Source organism: Hemiscyllium ocellatum, chromosome 20 (assembly GCF_020745735.1).
Source record: "Hemiscyllium ocellatum isolate sHemOce1 chromosome 20, sHemOce1.pat.X.cur, whole genome shotgun sequence".
In the NCBI taxonomy this organism is placed as follows: Eukaryota; Metazoa; Chordata; class Chondrichthyes; order Orectolobiformes; family Hemiscylliidae; genus Hemiscyllium; species Hemiscyllium ocellatum.
This window is the reverse complement of record NC_083420.1, coordinates 37,997,129-38,012,719: the sequence shown is the minus strand read 5'-3', so window position 1 is coordinate 38,012,719 and position 15,591 is coordinate 37,997,129. Positions and strand designations below refer to the sequence as shown.

General features: G+C 46.3%; 1 protein-coding gene across 1 annotated transcript in view; it reads left to right on the top strand.

Moving 5' to 3' along the window:
* The window catches only part of LOC132825604 (sodium/myo-inositol cotransporter 2-like), a 61,240-nt gene extending 46,069 nt beyond the window's left edge, over positions 1-15,171 (top strand). Inside the window, exons 12-16 of the mRNA XM_060840987.1 lie at positions 2,099-2,267; positions 8,541-8,756; positions 12,356-12,494; positions 14,311-14,535; positions 14,966-15,171. Of these exons, the coding sequence (XP_060696970.1) occupies positions 2,099-2,267; positions 8,541-8,756; positions 12,356-12,494; positions 14,311-14,535; positions 14,966-15,171 (955 nt within the window). The remainder of the gene's footprint in view (positions 1-2,098; positions 2,268-8,540; positions 8,757-12,355; positions 12,495-14,310; positions 14,536-14,965) is intronic.
* The last annotated feature ends 420 nt before the right edge of the window (positions 15,172-15,591 follow it).

Sequence of the window (15,591 nt, the reverse complement as noted above, 5' to 3'; positions counted from 1 at the left end):
CTGACCTGTAAATATATCTGGGTCTGGTTCAAAATTCTGGAATTCTATCCCTGATGCAATTGTGGATCAATCCACAGCAGATGGACTGCAGTAGGGTTGGTATGGACTGGTTGGGCCGAAGGGCCTATTTCCACACTGTAGGGAATCTAATCATCTGATCAAATCAAGAAGCCAGCTCACCACTACCATCTTCTCAAGGTAATCAATGCTGGCTGGCTCGCGATGCACATGTTCCATGAATGAATAAAAAACAGAACTGAGGCAGATATTTGATTGTGCCAGTCTTGGTATTACTCTATCCCCCCACAACCCTCACCTGCAATTTCTAACTACATAAGGTTTATTTCTGAAGTCTAAAACCTCCCTGCCAGCACTTTGCTCCCTCTATTTCACTCACGCAGATAGAACTGAGTTTGAAGCATTTGACACGCTGTACTCAATCTTCTGTAGCTGGACTGAATGGCTTGAATTTTCCAAAAAGAGGTATTTGACTGTAATCTTCTTCATAGGCTGGACTTGACTGGCTGTTTCTTCGTAGTGAGTTACTGGCCATTTCCTTATTACCAATTTAATAACTTCAAAGCTTCACTCTGCTGTAGAAAACATAATGATTTGATACAAACTAATAAGGTTTGTTCAGAATATGTTCCTTACACATCCAACTCCCCGATTCAACTGCTGGGCAAGTCACCACATGCCCCTTGCACAGTCCCCTCTCCCTCCCTGACTAGATTAGCAGGTCACATGACTCTTCCCTCAGTGCTCATTCTTAAAGGGACCAAGTACTGTGCAAAAACATAATGGGCCCTTTAAACTAAAGCAGGTCTGTTGAGCTAAGCTATTTGCTCTGGAAATCGAGTCTGAAGTGTCTCCAGTTACTGAAATATTATCAAGAGCACAGAAATTTAACTCATTTGGTAAAAGAATCAGAGGTAGAAAAAGGAAATGCATAGGGAAAGCCATTTTTAAGCAATGGGTAGTTAACATTGGAAATGATAGGGTGGTGGTTACGGATTCATTAACAGCCTTCATAAAGGAGTTGGATAAATACTGAAAGGTATGGTAGGCATTTGAAGAAAGACCAAGGGAGTGGAACCAATTGGATTATTTTTTGAAAGACTAATGCAGTCTCAATGATTGAATAGCCTTCTTTCTGCCTGACCATTCCAGGAATGGGAAAACGCTAGACTTTCTCCATAAGGTGGGAGATTGTGTGCTGCAAAGGGCTTGATCTAAGGTTTGGGGAGTCCGCTCTCTATTGTCATCCTGTGTGTCGTGCTGGCAAATGTTGAGTAAAGTTTTTCCATGCAGCATCTCATACCCAATAACCTGTGGACAGTCAGAACTCACTTTCACAGAGAATGGTTACTTGAACAAGATACTGCAGGAACTGTAACCCAAGGAAAGTCAGAATGCTGGTGGAAATCAAATTCAACAGAGAAAGTTAACAAACAGTGAAATTCACAACTAATCTTGGAGGAACTGTTGGGTGAAGTTCACAGCACAGAGTCAGATAAGTTAAGAAAGGCTGCAGTAGTGAGTATAGTGGATTCTTTCTTCATTATCCTTTTTGGAGATAAGCCTCTTGATTAAACTTAAAGTATAAGCCATAGCTATTAATTTAACCTGGGGCAGTGTTTGTAGAGGAATAAGACGGTGTTATTTTCTGGGTCTGTAAATTGTGAAGGAGGAAAAATGGCCTTTGCAGTGATATGTACTTCTTGTCAGATGTGGGAGTTATATCTGCCATAAATGCTGTTGGATGCAAACCTTATCAGATCAAGTGGATCGGTTGGAGAGACAGATAGAAGCAATGAGGAATTTGCAACAGCAACAGTATGTGATGGATGGCAGTTATAGGAAGGGGGGAGCGTCTCAGATACAGTCACATAGATGGGCTAACTCCAGGAAGGGTGAGAGAGGTAGGCAGCTAGTGCAGGAGTCTTTTGTGAATATACCCATTTCAAACAGGTATGCTGTTTTGGAAAATGTAAGTGGTGATGGACTCTCAGGGGAACGTAGCATGAACATCTTTATGACTCTATGACTAAATGAAGTTCCTGTGTCATTCCTAAATGTGATTTTCCGTTTGTTTCAGACTGTTTGTGCTGGTACTGGTGGTGGTGTCGGTTTTGTGGATTCCTCTGGTGCAATCAAGCCAAGGAGGTCAGCTCTTCATGTACATCCAGTCAATCACCTCCAACCTGACCCCACCAATTGCAGTGATCTTTGTAGCTGGCTGCTTTTGGAAACGAACTAATGAAAAGGTGAATAGTTTCTTCTGGCGGTGACTTCACAGCCTTCCAAATACCCGAATTGGTAAAATTGCTTTCAGACTAGTGTGTCCCTGAATTAATTTTTGATCTGGTCTAAATTAGCTAATACTGCAAGACCAATGGGAATAATTGCCTCAGTCTATTCCTTAGAGAGGATACAGAACTGAAACAGGGTAATGAACCTCAGTTACTTGGAAAAATGAGAAAATCTGGGATTGTTTTCTTTATGGCATGGAGAGTTAAGGGGAAATAAAATAGAGATGGTAAAAATAGTGAAGTGATTTGTTTGAATAGATAGGCAAAAACTGTTTTCCACAGACAGGACAGTCAATGACTAGGTTTAAGGAGGAGCTAGGTTTAAGATAAGATAATTAGCAAAAAGAGTAAAAAGTGAGGTCTGCAGATGCTGGAGATCAGAGCTGAAAATGTGTTGCTGGTTAAAGCACAGCAGGTTAGGCAGCATCCAAGGAACAGGAAATTCGACGTTTCGGGCCAGAGCCCTTCATCAGGTTCCTGATGAAGGGCTCTGGCCCGAAACGTCGAATTTCCTGTTCCTTGGATGCTGCCTAACCTGCTGTGCTTTAACCAGCAACACATTTTCAGCGCTAATTAGCAAAAAGAACCAGGTTGGAAAAGTGAAGAACTTTATTCTCAATAGCAAGTTGCTGTGATCTCGGGTATAATGCTTAAATTGATGGTGGAAGCAGATTCTGTAGTAATTTTGAAAGCAGAATTCCATACATACCTAAAAAGGAAGAATTTGCAGGCCATGGTGAATGAGCAGGAGACTTGGATTATTTTGGTAGCTCTGTTAAAGCTCCCACACGATGTGCAGAATTTCCTTCCCTGTAAGGTCCAGGTCCATATTTTGTTGAAATTTGCGTCACATGTAAACAGGGTGGTTAACAAAGGTGTTTAGCACACTTGCTTTCATTGCTCAGACCATAGCGTATTGACGTTGGGACATCATGTTGAGATTGTACAGGATGTTGGTGAGGTTCTTCTGGAGTACTGTCCAGTTCTATTCAACTTGTCATAGGAAGGATGCCATTAGGGTTCGGAAAGAGAGGGTTCAGAAGAGATTTACCAGGATGTTGCTGGGAATGGAGAGTTTGAGTTATAAAGGGAGGCTGGAATAGGCTGTGACTTTTTTCACGAGAGAGTAGGAAGCTGAGGGGTGACCTTATAGAGGTTTATAAAATAGATAAGAAGAATAGTAAAGGTCTTTTTGCTAGGGTGGTGGAATTCAAAACTTGGGACTGTATTTTTAAGGTGACAGGAGGAAGCTTTTAAAGGGAGCTGAGGGGGCAACCTTTTTACACAGAGGGTGGTTGGTATGTGGAATAAACTGCCAGAGGAAGTGATAGATGCAGGTACAGTTACAACATTTAATAGACATTCGGATATGTACATGAATAAGAAAGGTTCGAGGGATATGGGCCAAAGTGAGACTAGTTTAGATTGGGAAACTTGGTCAGCATGGATGAGTTGGACCAAAGGGTCTGTTTCTGTGCTGTCTGGTTCTATGGCTCGTTTGCACCTTAGACAAGGTTGACATCTGAGCTGCAAAGTCTGATTCAAAATTGCCAGCTTCAATGTAGTGGGATGTCTCAAACTAATAGTATTTCACCTGGATGTAGACACCATGGTCCAGGTATTTACTGGGAGGGACTGGGCTGGTTGTTGGGGAGGCCATGCAGAAATCAATATCACGCTCACAACTGAGTTTTTAACTTCATTTCCTGGACACAAAGCAGTCAGATTGTGGGGTATTATTTACAATAAGGGACTGGAGCAGAGAAGGAAAAATAATAAGCAAGGAGAGAGTGTCTAGCAAGGGGTGGGAAATGGTCAGAGAGGAATCAGGTGGCCCTTTGGGAGAGGGGAGCTGTCAGAATGCAGAAGGGAGGCTGATTCCAGCAGATCCAAGTTATAGAGTTATACAGCACGGAAACAGACTCTTCAGTCCAACACGTCCATGCCAAATAGATATCCCAAATTTATCTAGTCCCAATTTACCAGCATTTAGCCCATATCCCTCTAAACCCTTCCTATTCATATACAGAGGTACCTTGATTATCCAAACAAGATGGCCGGGCACTGTTTTGTTCAGATAATTGATTATTTGGGTAAGTGATTTCCTCTGGGGCTTGGAGTTTTCTGGGAGGTCTGCTCCCTGTTCAAGAGACTAGGCGAAAGCACTGCGTGTGAGACCCCGCCCCTCTGTCTGCCCCCATCCCATCCCCCCGCCCCCAGCCACGTCCAACACCATCCGCCCCCAACCGCATCCAACACCACCCCGCCCTCCATCTGCTCCCACCCCATCCACCCCGATCCCAGCCGCATCCAACACCATCCCACCCCTCCACCCCCAACCCTGTCCAACACCACCCCGCCCCACCCATCTACTTCTACCCCATTCCCCCCACTACCAACCCTGTCCAACACCACCCCGCCCCCTACCTGCTCCTACCACATCCCTCCGACCCAACCCTGTCCAACACTGCCCCGCCCCGTCAGCTCCCACCCCATCGACCCCACCCCCAGCCCTGTCCAACACCGCCTCGCCCCCGTCTCCTTCCACTCCATCCCCCCGCCCCCAACCCCGTCAAACACTGCCCTGCCCCGTCTGCTCCCACCCCATCTCCTGCACCAACACCGTCCCGCCCCCATCTGCTCCCACCCCATCACCCCGCCCCCAGCCACATCCAACACCGCCCGGTCTCGTCTGCTCCCACCCCATCACGCCCGCCCCCAATCGCGTCCAACACTGACCCGCCCCTTCGTCTGTTCCCAGCCCATTCCCCCCGCCCTAAACCTGTCCAACACTGACCGCCCCTCATCTGCTCCCACCCCATCGGCCCCGCCCCCAGTCGCGTCCAACACCGACCCACCCCCACATCTGCTCCCACCCCCTCGTCCTGCCCCAACCATGTCAAACACCACCCCGCCCACCCCATGTGCTCTCACCCAATCCCCCACCCCAACCGCGTCCAAAACCACCCCGCCCCCATCTGCTCCCACCCCATCCCCCGCCCCCAACTGCGTCCAACACCACCCCGCACCCCCGTCTGCTCCCACCCCATTCCCCCGCCCCCGACCCCGTCCAACACTGTCCTGCCGCCCCATTTGCTCCCAGCCCATCCCTCCACCCCCAACTACGTCCAACACTACCCCACCCCCCATATGCTCCCACACCCCCCCGCTCCCAACTGCATCGAACACCGCCCCGCCCCACCCCCACCTGCTCCCAACCCATCCCCTTGCCCCTGACCGAGTCCAACACCACCCCACACCTCCGTCTGCCCCGCCCCCGTCTGCTCCCACCCCATCTCTCCCAGCCCCAACCCCATCCAACACCACCCTGCCCCCCGTCTGTTTCCACCCCATTCCCCTGCCCCCAACCCCGTCCAACACCGTCCCACCCCATCCCCTGCCCTCAACCCCGTCCAACACTCCACCCCCATCTGTCCCATCCCATCCCCCGCCCCCAACACCGTTCTACACCACCCCGCCCCCCCGTCTGCTCCCACCCCCATCTCCCCCGGCCCCAACCCCGTCCAACACCGCCCTGTCCCCTGTCTGTTCCCAACCCATCCCCCTGACACAAACCGTGTCCGCTCCCACCCCACCGCCAGCCCACCCCCACCCCCAACCCCGTCCATTCCCACCCCACCCATCCCAGCCTCACCCCAACCCCATCCATTCCAACCCACTCCCAGCCCAGCCCACCCCCACCCCCAACCCCTTCCACTCCCACCCCATCCCCAGCCTACCCCCACCCCCACCCCCAACCCCGTCTGCTCCCACCCCACCCCCAGCCCACCCCCACCCCAACCCCATCCACTCCCACCCCACCCCCAGCCCATCCTCACCCCCAATCCTGTCCGCTCCCACCCCACCCCTAGCTCACCCCCCACCCCCAACCGCGTCCGCTCCCACCCCCACCACCAACCCCGTCCACTCCCACCCAGCCCACCCCCACCCCCAAACCCGTCCACTCCCACCCTACCCTCAGCCCACCCTCACCCCCAAGCCTGTCTGGTCCACCCCACCCAGAACACCCCCAACACCGTCCGCTCCCACCCCACCCAGCCCACCCCCAACCCCGTCCGTTCCCACCCCACCCCTAGCCCACCCCAACCCCATCCACTCCCACCCTACCCCACTCACTCCCAAACCCATCCCTCCCACACTGCTCCCCCCAGCCCAGCTCCATTCCTGTCCCAACCTGTCCCCCCCACTGCCCCAATCCCACACCCCTGTCCATCCCCACCCACTGTCCGATCCCTGTCTGCGCCCCCTTCCCCCCGCCCCTCTCCGGGGCAGTCAGACTGTACACCAACAGTAAGACTGCTGCTGCCTTTGTGGGGTAATTCTTCAAATAGCACACACGCACGCACACACACAAATTTTGACACATTCTACCTCTGCCCTGTACAGGATAATGTTTGAGAGATGGTCTGGGGAAGGGGGGTTTAGGGTACACCCCTGAGTAGACCTCCAGGGAAAGTGTGGGGGGGAGAGAGAGAGGGTGGGAGGTCAGTTATTTAGAGACAGTGCCTGGACGATCCAGGACTGTTCTCAGCAGCATTTCAATGAGCTGAGTTCATTTTTAATCATTGTACCTGTCAGGATCAGGATTGAAACAGATCTTTGACGTAATATTTCTATTGGGACCTTGAGATCCCCTTCAGATAATCCAAAATTCAGATAATTGATATTTGGAGAATCGAGGTTCCTCTGTACTCATCGAGATGCTTTTTAAATGTTGCAATTGGACCAGCCTCCACCACTTCCTCTGGCAGCTCATTCCATACACACACCATCCTCTGCATGAAAAGGTTATCATATCTTTCATATCTTTCCCCTCTTACCCTACACCTATGCTCTCTAGTTCTGTACCCCCCCACCCCAGGGAAAAGTCCTTGTCTAATTACCCTAGCCATGCCCCTCATAATTTTATTTTTGACGATAAATTGGAGAAATTGAGGCTGTATTCTTGGAAAAAGGAAGGCTGAGAGGGGATCTGGTTAAAGTATTTGCAATCACAAGACAGCTGGACAACATAAAGAGGGAAATATTTTGTGAATAGGTCAAGAATGAGAAGGTACACATTTAATATATTTAGCAAAAGTGATATGACAATAAATGATAATGAGAGTAAAGCCATGCAACAAATGGTTATTGTCTGGAATATGCTGCAGAGTGTGTTAGAGGCAGTTCCAAATGAAGCACTTAGAGGGAACAGGATTGCTACTTGAAAAAGAAGCACATGCAGAGGGTGAGATGCTCATGTGGAGGCCCACTGAGCTGAATGGCTTCCTGCTGTGTTTGAATGATTGTGTTTCTGTGATTATACTGGTTTCTGGCTGCAACGTTGTAGTGACAAACTCAGATGGCCAGAAAGCTGCTTTTAGGTGTCTGCACCATACTTAAGGAAATGAACCACTAACAGGCTGTGCCCCTCTAATATATCCTGATTTTAAACATGTATGCCTGATAAAAAATGGGATTAGCTGGGATGCCTTTTGTAATCAAACCAATATTTCCCCTTTCAGCTCCAACATGAAAACCCTGCCTGAGATAAAAAGCTGAATGATGTTCAATATGTTTGTAACCTTTTGATCAAATCGATCAGCAACAGGAAAAAAAGTAATTTTCAAAGTCAATTTAACACTTCTTCCAGTAAAGTGGCTGTGCACTGATACAACAACAATACATCTTCACCTTGAGAATTAATGTCCCTATCTTGCTGGTGCCAGAGAACAAATCCTGCCTTAGCTTTGAAGAAAGGCAACCTCCCCACCTCCCCACCCCCACTCCCCCCCGTCCCTCCCCCACCCACCGTTGGATGCTCCAACGTTTTTTTGTGGCTGTTCTATGAGGAAGAGGGGCTCAGAATACTGTCTGCTAGCATTTCCAATGAGGAAATCGTTCTAACATAGGGAATGAAAATTAATCATAAACCGCAGAGGAACAGCTCTCTATCTCAATCAGAAACAAATTACACTGGATTCCTGTTCTCGTTAAAAGTCACCCACCTCAAACATTCACTCCACTCCTTTCTCCACAGATGCTGCCACGTCTGCTGAGTATTTCTAGCAATTACTGCAATAGAAACTCCATCTCTGATCGAAGCCTTAGTGTTAGGGAAATTTCCCAAACTCCTGATGTTTTAAAAGCTCCTGTGATCGTTTACATGTGAATACCTCAGTCAATATTTACTGAATGAAGGCGCTAATATCTGACTTTTCTGTACAGGCTGCTTTCTGGGGCCTCGCTGCTGGCATGTGTGCTGGCATAATCCGGATGATTTTGGATCTCATTTTCACTCCGCCAGCATGCGGCAGTCCTGATACACGGCCGGTGGTTGTCAGAGACATTCATTTCCTGTACTTTTCCCTCATCCTCTGTCTCCTTACGCTTATTGTAGTGGTGATCATCAGCCTCCTTTCTAAACCTCCATCGCCAGAGCAAGTAAGTGCTTGTAAAATACTTTGTTGAACTGTTCCTTAACTCTAGTGATTCCATTTTACTTATGGTGGAATTGCTAAGGCGCAGAGGAAGACCATTGTGACCGTGCTGGCTCTCTGCAAGAGTAAATTGGAGCCCCCTCACCCTCATCAGTCCCTAATACCTTGCAAATGCTTGCTTTACAGACAATGACCCAATTCCCTTTGGTATAGGCCATGATTGAATCTGATTCTGCCCACCCCACCCTCAAAAGGCTTCAAAATACCTCTTGGTGCAGTGTGTGCTAATGCACTTTGAATATCAATATAAAAATAACAATGATCAGATTCACTGGTTCCTTCTGCTCTGTCAACAGGCCATGCCTACTAGTCAAATATATAAGCACTTCCTAAAACGAGCTGCTGTGAATAAACAAAGAAAACCCAAGCTCACAGTGCCCAGCATCGAATTAACTTCATTTCAACAGTGCAGGGTTATGTTCAACGTAACTTGCTGAGTTCCCATTTTTATCTCAAAAGTGTTTCATTGACTCAGATCATCAGGAGCAGTCCTTATTTAAATGAGCGGCTAATCTAACTTCCAGCAGATTTGTTATAAACTGGGGAGTGGGTTGTGGTGGCAATGGGGAAGAATTTTATTGATAGCGGTCACGACACAGTACGATTTAAGTTTAAAATGGAAAAGAAAAGAGATACTCTGAAGAAAAGGTGTTGGATTGGGGGAAGGCAGATTTTATTCAAATAAGGCCAGTTCTGGCCAAAGTAGACTGGGAGCAGCTCCTTGTGGGAAGGTCTGCAGCATTCAATCAGGAAATACGGAGAATCCCTTTCAGGTGAAATGTTGGAACGACAAGCCCAGAGAACTAGGAGAAGAAGGAAAAGTGAGGCTCTTAGCAATGTAAAGGGAGTAACCCAATCAAGGCCCTGGTGGAATGTAGGAAGTGAAGGGGGGTATCTGAAGAAAGCAACGAGGAGAGCAATGAGGGGGCATGAAGGAACACTGGTGGATAAAATTACTGAGAATCCCAAGATATTCTGTAAATATATGGAATGGAAAAGGAAAACTAGGGCACTCTGTGCGTGACGCCAGAGGATATTGGTAGAATGTTGAACAAGTACTTCACACCTGCCTTCATTCAGGAGGAGGATGTCGTAAAAAATCTGGGGAGAGGGATTGTGAGGGTCTTGAGTAGATTGAAATAGGGAGTGAGGAGGCATTGGTGTCTCTAGCAATTTTAGAAGTGGACAAATCCTCAGGTCTAGAGGAGTTGCATCCCAGGCAGCTGTGGGCAGCAGGACAAGAAATTGCAGGGACTCAGACCCAAATTTTAAATTTCTGCCTGGCCACAGGGGAGACACCAGGGGACTGGAGGACAGCTAATGCAGTTTCACTTTTCAAGGGGATATAAACATCATTGAATCTCACATCAGCTGTAAGGAAACTAGTGGAGAAAACATTGAAGGAGAGAATTCATCTCCACTTGGAGGCAGAGTTTGTTCAGGAACAGTCAGTATGGCTCTGTCAGAGGGAGATTACTGGGGAGCTGATGGCATGGTCATATTAGTACTGGTCTGTTAATGCAGAGAAAGTGAGGACTACAGCTGTTGGAGATCAGAGTCAAGAGTGTGGTACTGGAAAAGCACAGCAGGTCAGGCAGCATCCGAGGAGCAGGAGCATCAATGTTTTTGGGATCCCAAAATGTCGATACCCCTGCTCCTCGGATGCTGCCTGACCTGCTGTGCTTTTCCAGCGCAACACTCTCGACTGTTAACCTAGAGATCCAGGTAATGTTCTGGGGACCTGGGTTTGAATCCCGCTTTGATAGATAATAGAATTTGAATTCATTGAAAATCTGGAGTGAAGAGGCTAATGATGACCATGAATCCATTATTAATTGTCGGAAAAACCCATCTGGTTCATTAATGTCCTTTGGTGAAGAAAGCTACCATCCTGACCTGGTCTGGCCTCCATGGAACTCCAGACTCGCAGCAATGTGGTCGACTCTTAATTGGCCTAGGAATGGGCAATAAATGCTAGTTTTACGAGCAATGTGAATGAATAAAACCAGATCACACCTAACATTTTCTCAGGTCACCAGGTGTGTGGATGAGGGTAGTGCAGTTGATATAGTTGATGTCAGCAAAGTCTTTGAGAAAGTCTTGCATGGAGACTGACAAATAATGTAAAAGCAAATGAGATCCAGGGTAGCATGGCATGGTGGATCTGAAATGGGTAGAGTGACAGGAGACAGAGGAGCAGTAGCTGTGACTGGAGGCTGGTGTCCAGTAACATAGCACAGGGATCAGGGCTGGCCCCTTATTATTCTTGATATATATATATATATAGATGTGAATATGAGGGGGATAATGATGCAACAATGGCTCAGTGGTTAGCACTGCTGCCTCACAGCGCCAGGGACCTGTGTTCAATTCCAGCCTCAGGTGACTGTCTGTCTGGAGTTTGCACATTCTCCCCGTGTCTGCGTGGGTTTCCTCCGGGTGCTCCAATTTCCTCCCACAGTGCAAAGGTTAGGTGGATTGGGTCATTCTAAATGTCCAGGGATGTGCAGGCTAGATAGATTAGCACATGGAAAATGTGGGGTTACAGGGGATCTGGGTGGCATGCTCTTCCGAGGGTCAGTGTGGCCTTAATAAGCTGAATGACCTCTATGTGCACTGATAATAAGAAAGTTCATGGATGGTACAAATATTGGCCAGGGTGGTTAACAGTAAGGAGAAAGGTCTTAGTTTACAGAACAATAGATTGGTCAGATAGGCAGATCAGATGGAATTGAACCCTGAAACGTGTGAGGTGGTGCACTCTGGAAGAAGTAACAAGAGAAGGGCATACTCAGTGAATGGAAGGTACTAGGAACCTCAAAGAAACCAGAGGGACCCTGAGGTGGCAGAACACAGTAATAGGGTGGCTAAGAAGCATGTGAGACACTTACAACTGAGATAATAAGAGCGGGGAGATCTTGTTGGAGCTGTCTAGACTTTGGTTAGGCCATAGCTATAGTATTGTATGCAGTTCTGGTCACCGCACTATCGGAAGGCTGTCATTACACTGGAGGCAGTGCAGAGGGCATGTTGCTGCTGTTTAGCTATGAAGCCTGGATAAGTTCAAGTTGTTTTCTTTGGAGCAATGACATTGGAGGGGAGACCAGACTGAGGGGTATGAGATCCTGAGGGGCATGGAGAGGATGCTCATCTTAGTCAAAGGATGAATAATGAGGGTGTATAATTTTAAAGAGAAGGGCAGGACATTTGGAAGGGATTTGAGAAAAGATACTCCACCTAGACATTGATAGGAGTCTCAAATGTACTGTCTGGGAGGGAAGTAGAGGATGGAAACATCACAACCTCTATAAAGTACATGAACTATCATAACATTCAAGGCTATGGGCCAAGTGCTAGGATGTGGGATTGGTGTAGATAGGTCATCACAGACCTGATGGGCTGAAGGACCTCTTCTGTGCAGTATGACTCAATGACTGTGTAAGGACTGTGCAGTAGTCACTCCTACTGATATTATCCTTTTTACCCTCAACCAGTTTTGCTTTCAACGGATGTGTGATGCTCTGTTTCAATCTACATTCCCAGATCGCTCAGTTGACCTGGTATACACGCCATGCCAATCAACTGGAACCTCATGACGAGGCTGATCTTGCCATTGTTCAAGGGTCAGATACGACACTAACGGAAAATCTCACAAATGAAGACTCGGATTTCTCCTTGGATGGTAGGCTAGCCTTTGCATTCACCTCACTGCATAGCACCTGGATTATAGCATCATCCACACAACAGAAGGATACTGTTACTGTTGATTACAATGAGAATCTGGGCCCCTCTCAAACTGACTTAATCAAAGAACTCTTCTCTCCAATGCTTACTAGACAACTGAGTCACAAAAAGGTAAATGGAAGGCCAGTGCTAAGGCCCCTTCTTACTCCTTAAATAAAGAAGCAAACATATCACATATCATCAAGCTCCTTCACTTCAAAAGTGTACACTAAAGAACTCTTAGATAACTTTGCAAAGTTTTTGTGAGAATGCAAAGGACAAGATTATTTGTAATGTTTGCTGAATTGGTTACTACTAAGCATAGATTCAGGATTGCCAATGAAAGGCTGAAATGGAAAGATGGAAGAAATAGATCACAGAAATTGTTCTGGTGAATGGTCACAGACCTGAAAACCAACACTGTCTTTCTCTCCACAGTTGCTGCCTGACCTACAAAGTACCTCCAGCATTTTCTGATATTATTTCACGTTTCCACAAAATGTAATATTTTGTTTAGTTTTTCATCATTGTTCGAACAAATCATTATTTTCACAAGTAGCTATCCGAGTATTTTTAACTTAACAAGCCTGACAGGATACTGATTGAAACAGATTGTCCTGTTTTAAAACTCATCTAATTTTACTTACACTGGAAGTTTCCCCTCCAAGCTGTTGTGGGTAAATCACCATAAGTTATGTTTACTTAGACAGACAATCAAATATTCAAATAGTGATTTAAACTTTATTGCATGTAGTAACCAAACTAAGACCATGTTAAGCATCACAACCCAACTTGGTTATTCCTCGATTAATGGTATAACTTGGCCAGATTCCACTAACCGTATCTGTCTCTACAAGTGTCCAGGGTTCGACCCTTGTAAAGTCAATATGTTCTTTGAAGGTCTGCTAAAGGGGGAGCTCTGCTGTTCAATTCTTATACAGACTTTTCTCCTTCAGATGTGTGATGTGATATATTGATGATTCTTTTAAAGTCCTTTCATCCAAATCACTGCAATTCTGCAACTCACCTTCTTGTTGGAAGTAATTTCCCTGTTCCTTATTACATTTGGCTTTAACTGTCTGTTCAAGTCCACAACTTTCCTGTGATGCACTTCTTAAAATTTGCGGCAATTCAATCCTTGTCCTTTATGGTATTAAAGTATCCACTTTATCAAGCAGGCATCCAAACAGTTTGTCTATGTATTCTCAACCTTCTCTTTTCCCAGATATGGCTATTTGCTTTCGATTCCTATATAAATGTGTCGTTCCTGGGTGTCCTTGGAGAAGGAGCACATGGTGTCCACCAACACCCTGGAGTTGTTCAGGGAGTGGTGAGCCCCGCAGGGAGTGGAGTGAATCATTTCCCCCTCCAACTCTGTTTTGATTTAATCCTTGCCCTCCCCTTCACTGTTTGATCACACAGCATTGCCCTTTGATGTGAAGGGCACTGCTTGTCATGGGCCACTCCGGGTGGCAATTGAATAAAGATTCGTGCACCTTGTGTCTCTCACTGTGTCTCACACCTGCACGCACACACCATGGGTGCAGGGGGAAAAAAAAATAATAAGTGCTACCGCAGTTAGGCGGTAGTGTAAAAAAAACCAGGAGGTTTGGAAAAAATAAGCACTACCGCAGTTAGGCGGTAATGTGGGAAGAAAAAGAAAAAAAAGAAGAAAGAAGCAAAAAAAAAGTGTCCTTGTCCTTTAGTAGCTGAGTCCAGACAGAGTTATTGCTACTTCTTTCTGTGTGTAATTGTTTATATTTTTTTCTTTCAAGCTATGAAAAGTTATGAAAGTTGTGAAGTTTATAATATTGTAAAACCCCACACCATCCTGGCTGGGAATTACATCACCGCTGCTTCAGTATTGCAGGGTCACAATGCTGGAACTCCTGCCTGGACAGCGGTTCGAGAAGCCAGTTCCCCACCAACTTCTCCAGGGCAGTTAAGGATGGCATTAAACACTGATCCATCCACCAATTCTGTGCAATTGAAAGCCAGTTGTAGTTGTATCAGGAGTTGAAGTTGTAAAGAGCAAACACTAGAAGGCCGTATGAAGTAAGGCAGTAAATAATCCACAGGATGAATGCAGACTCGTTAGTCCATTTAAAGAAAGGTCATAGATGAACACAGTTCCAGTGTCAATGTGAAAAGGGAATGTAGCAGGTTTCTTAGTTTGGTTTCATCACTAAACTGTCACTGTTTTTGGAGGCACGGAGCATTTCAAGTCACTGCCCCTTCCTTCTGCATCTGGCCGTTGTTTCAGTGGGTAGGTGGGGAAGGAATGGAATGAGATAAAAGAGGCAGGATAATCACCGCAGGTAGGAATGGGGGGGAATGAATAGAGATGATTCATTTAAAATACTAATTTAAGGATCAGAATATTGACTATAAAATTTCAAAATTAATGTTAGTTATGCTTATCTTTTGCAGGTAAAAGGACAATGAAAGCAAAAGCATTGTGCGTGTTGTTGTGGTGCCTTGGGATGGAAGAAAGACAGATGCATATTTCTTTTGTCGACACTCAAACCCGTTATATTGGCTCACTTTATGAAGAGCCCCGCCTGCGCTACGTCGTCAATGCTAACTTACTCCTTTGTGTGGGCGCTGTTATCTTTCTTTACAGTTATTTTGCATAAGACAATAAACCAATCATATGTCTGCAAAATGACACTGTCAATTATTTATTTGAAACACACCACACACCTCAGTGTGAACTTTGCTTTTTGAGTTTTCCCAGCAATTCCTGTTTTGTGTTCCTCTTCCAGTGTTTTAGATACTGGAGGCAGACTGCTCAGAGTGAAGTGGGACACCCAGGGTCATCAGAGTTTACTCCCAGCACCTGACCGAAAGAAGATTTTTAATACTGTTTTGATTAACACAGCCTTTTTTTCAGTTATATGCAGTATCTCTAAAATGCCTTTCTTTATTAGCCAGAGACTAAATAAAACTTTAATAGTTTTAATAAAAAATATTTAAAGTGTATAAAGAATGTTCTCACTAGATTGTCAAAGAGGGAATAGGTTCAGTTCGAAATGAGTGCCTGAGACCATATGTTT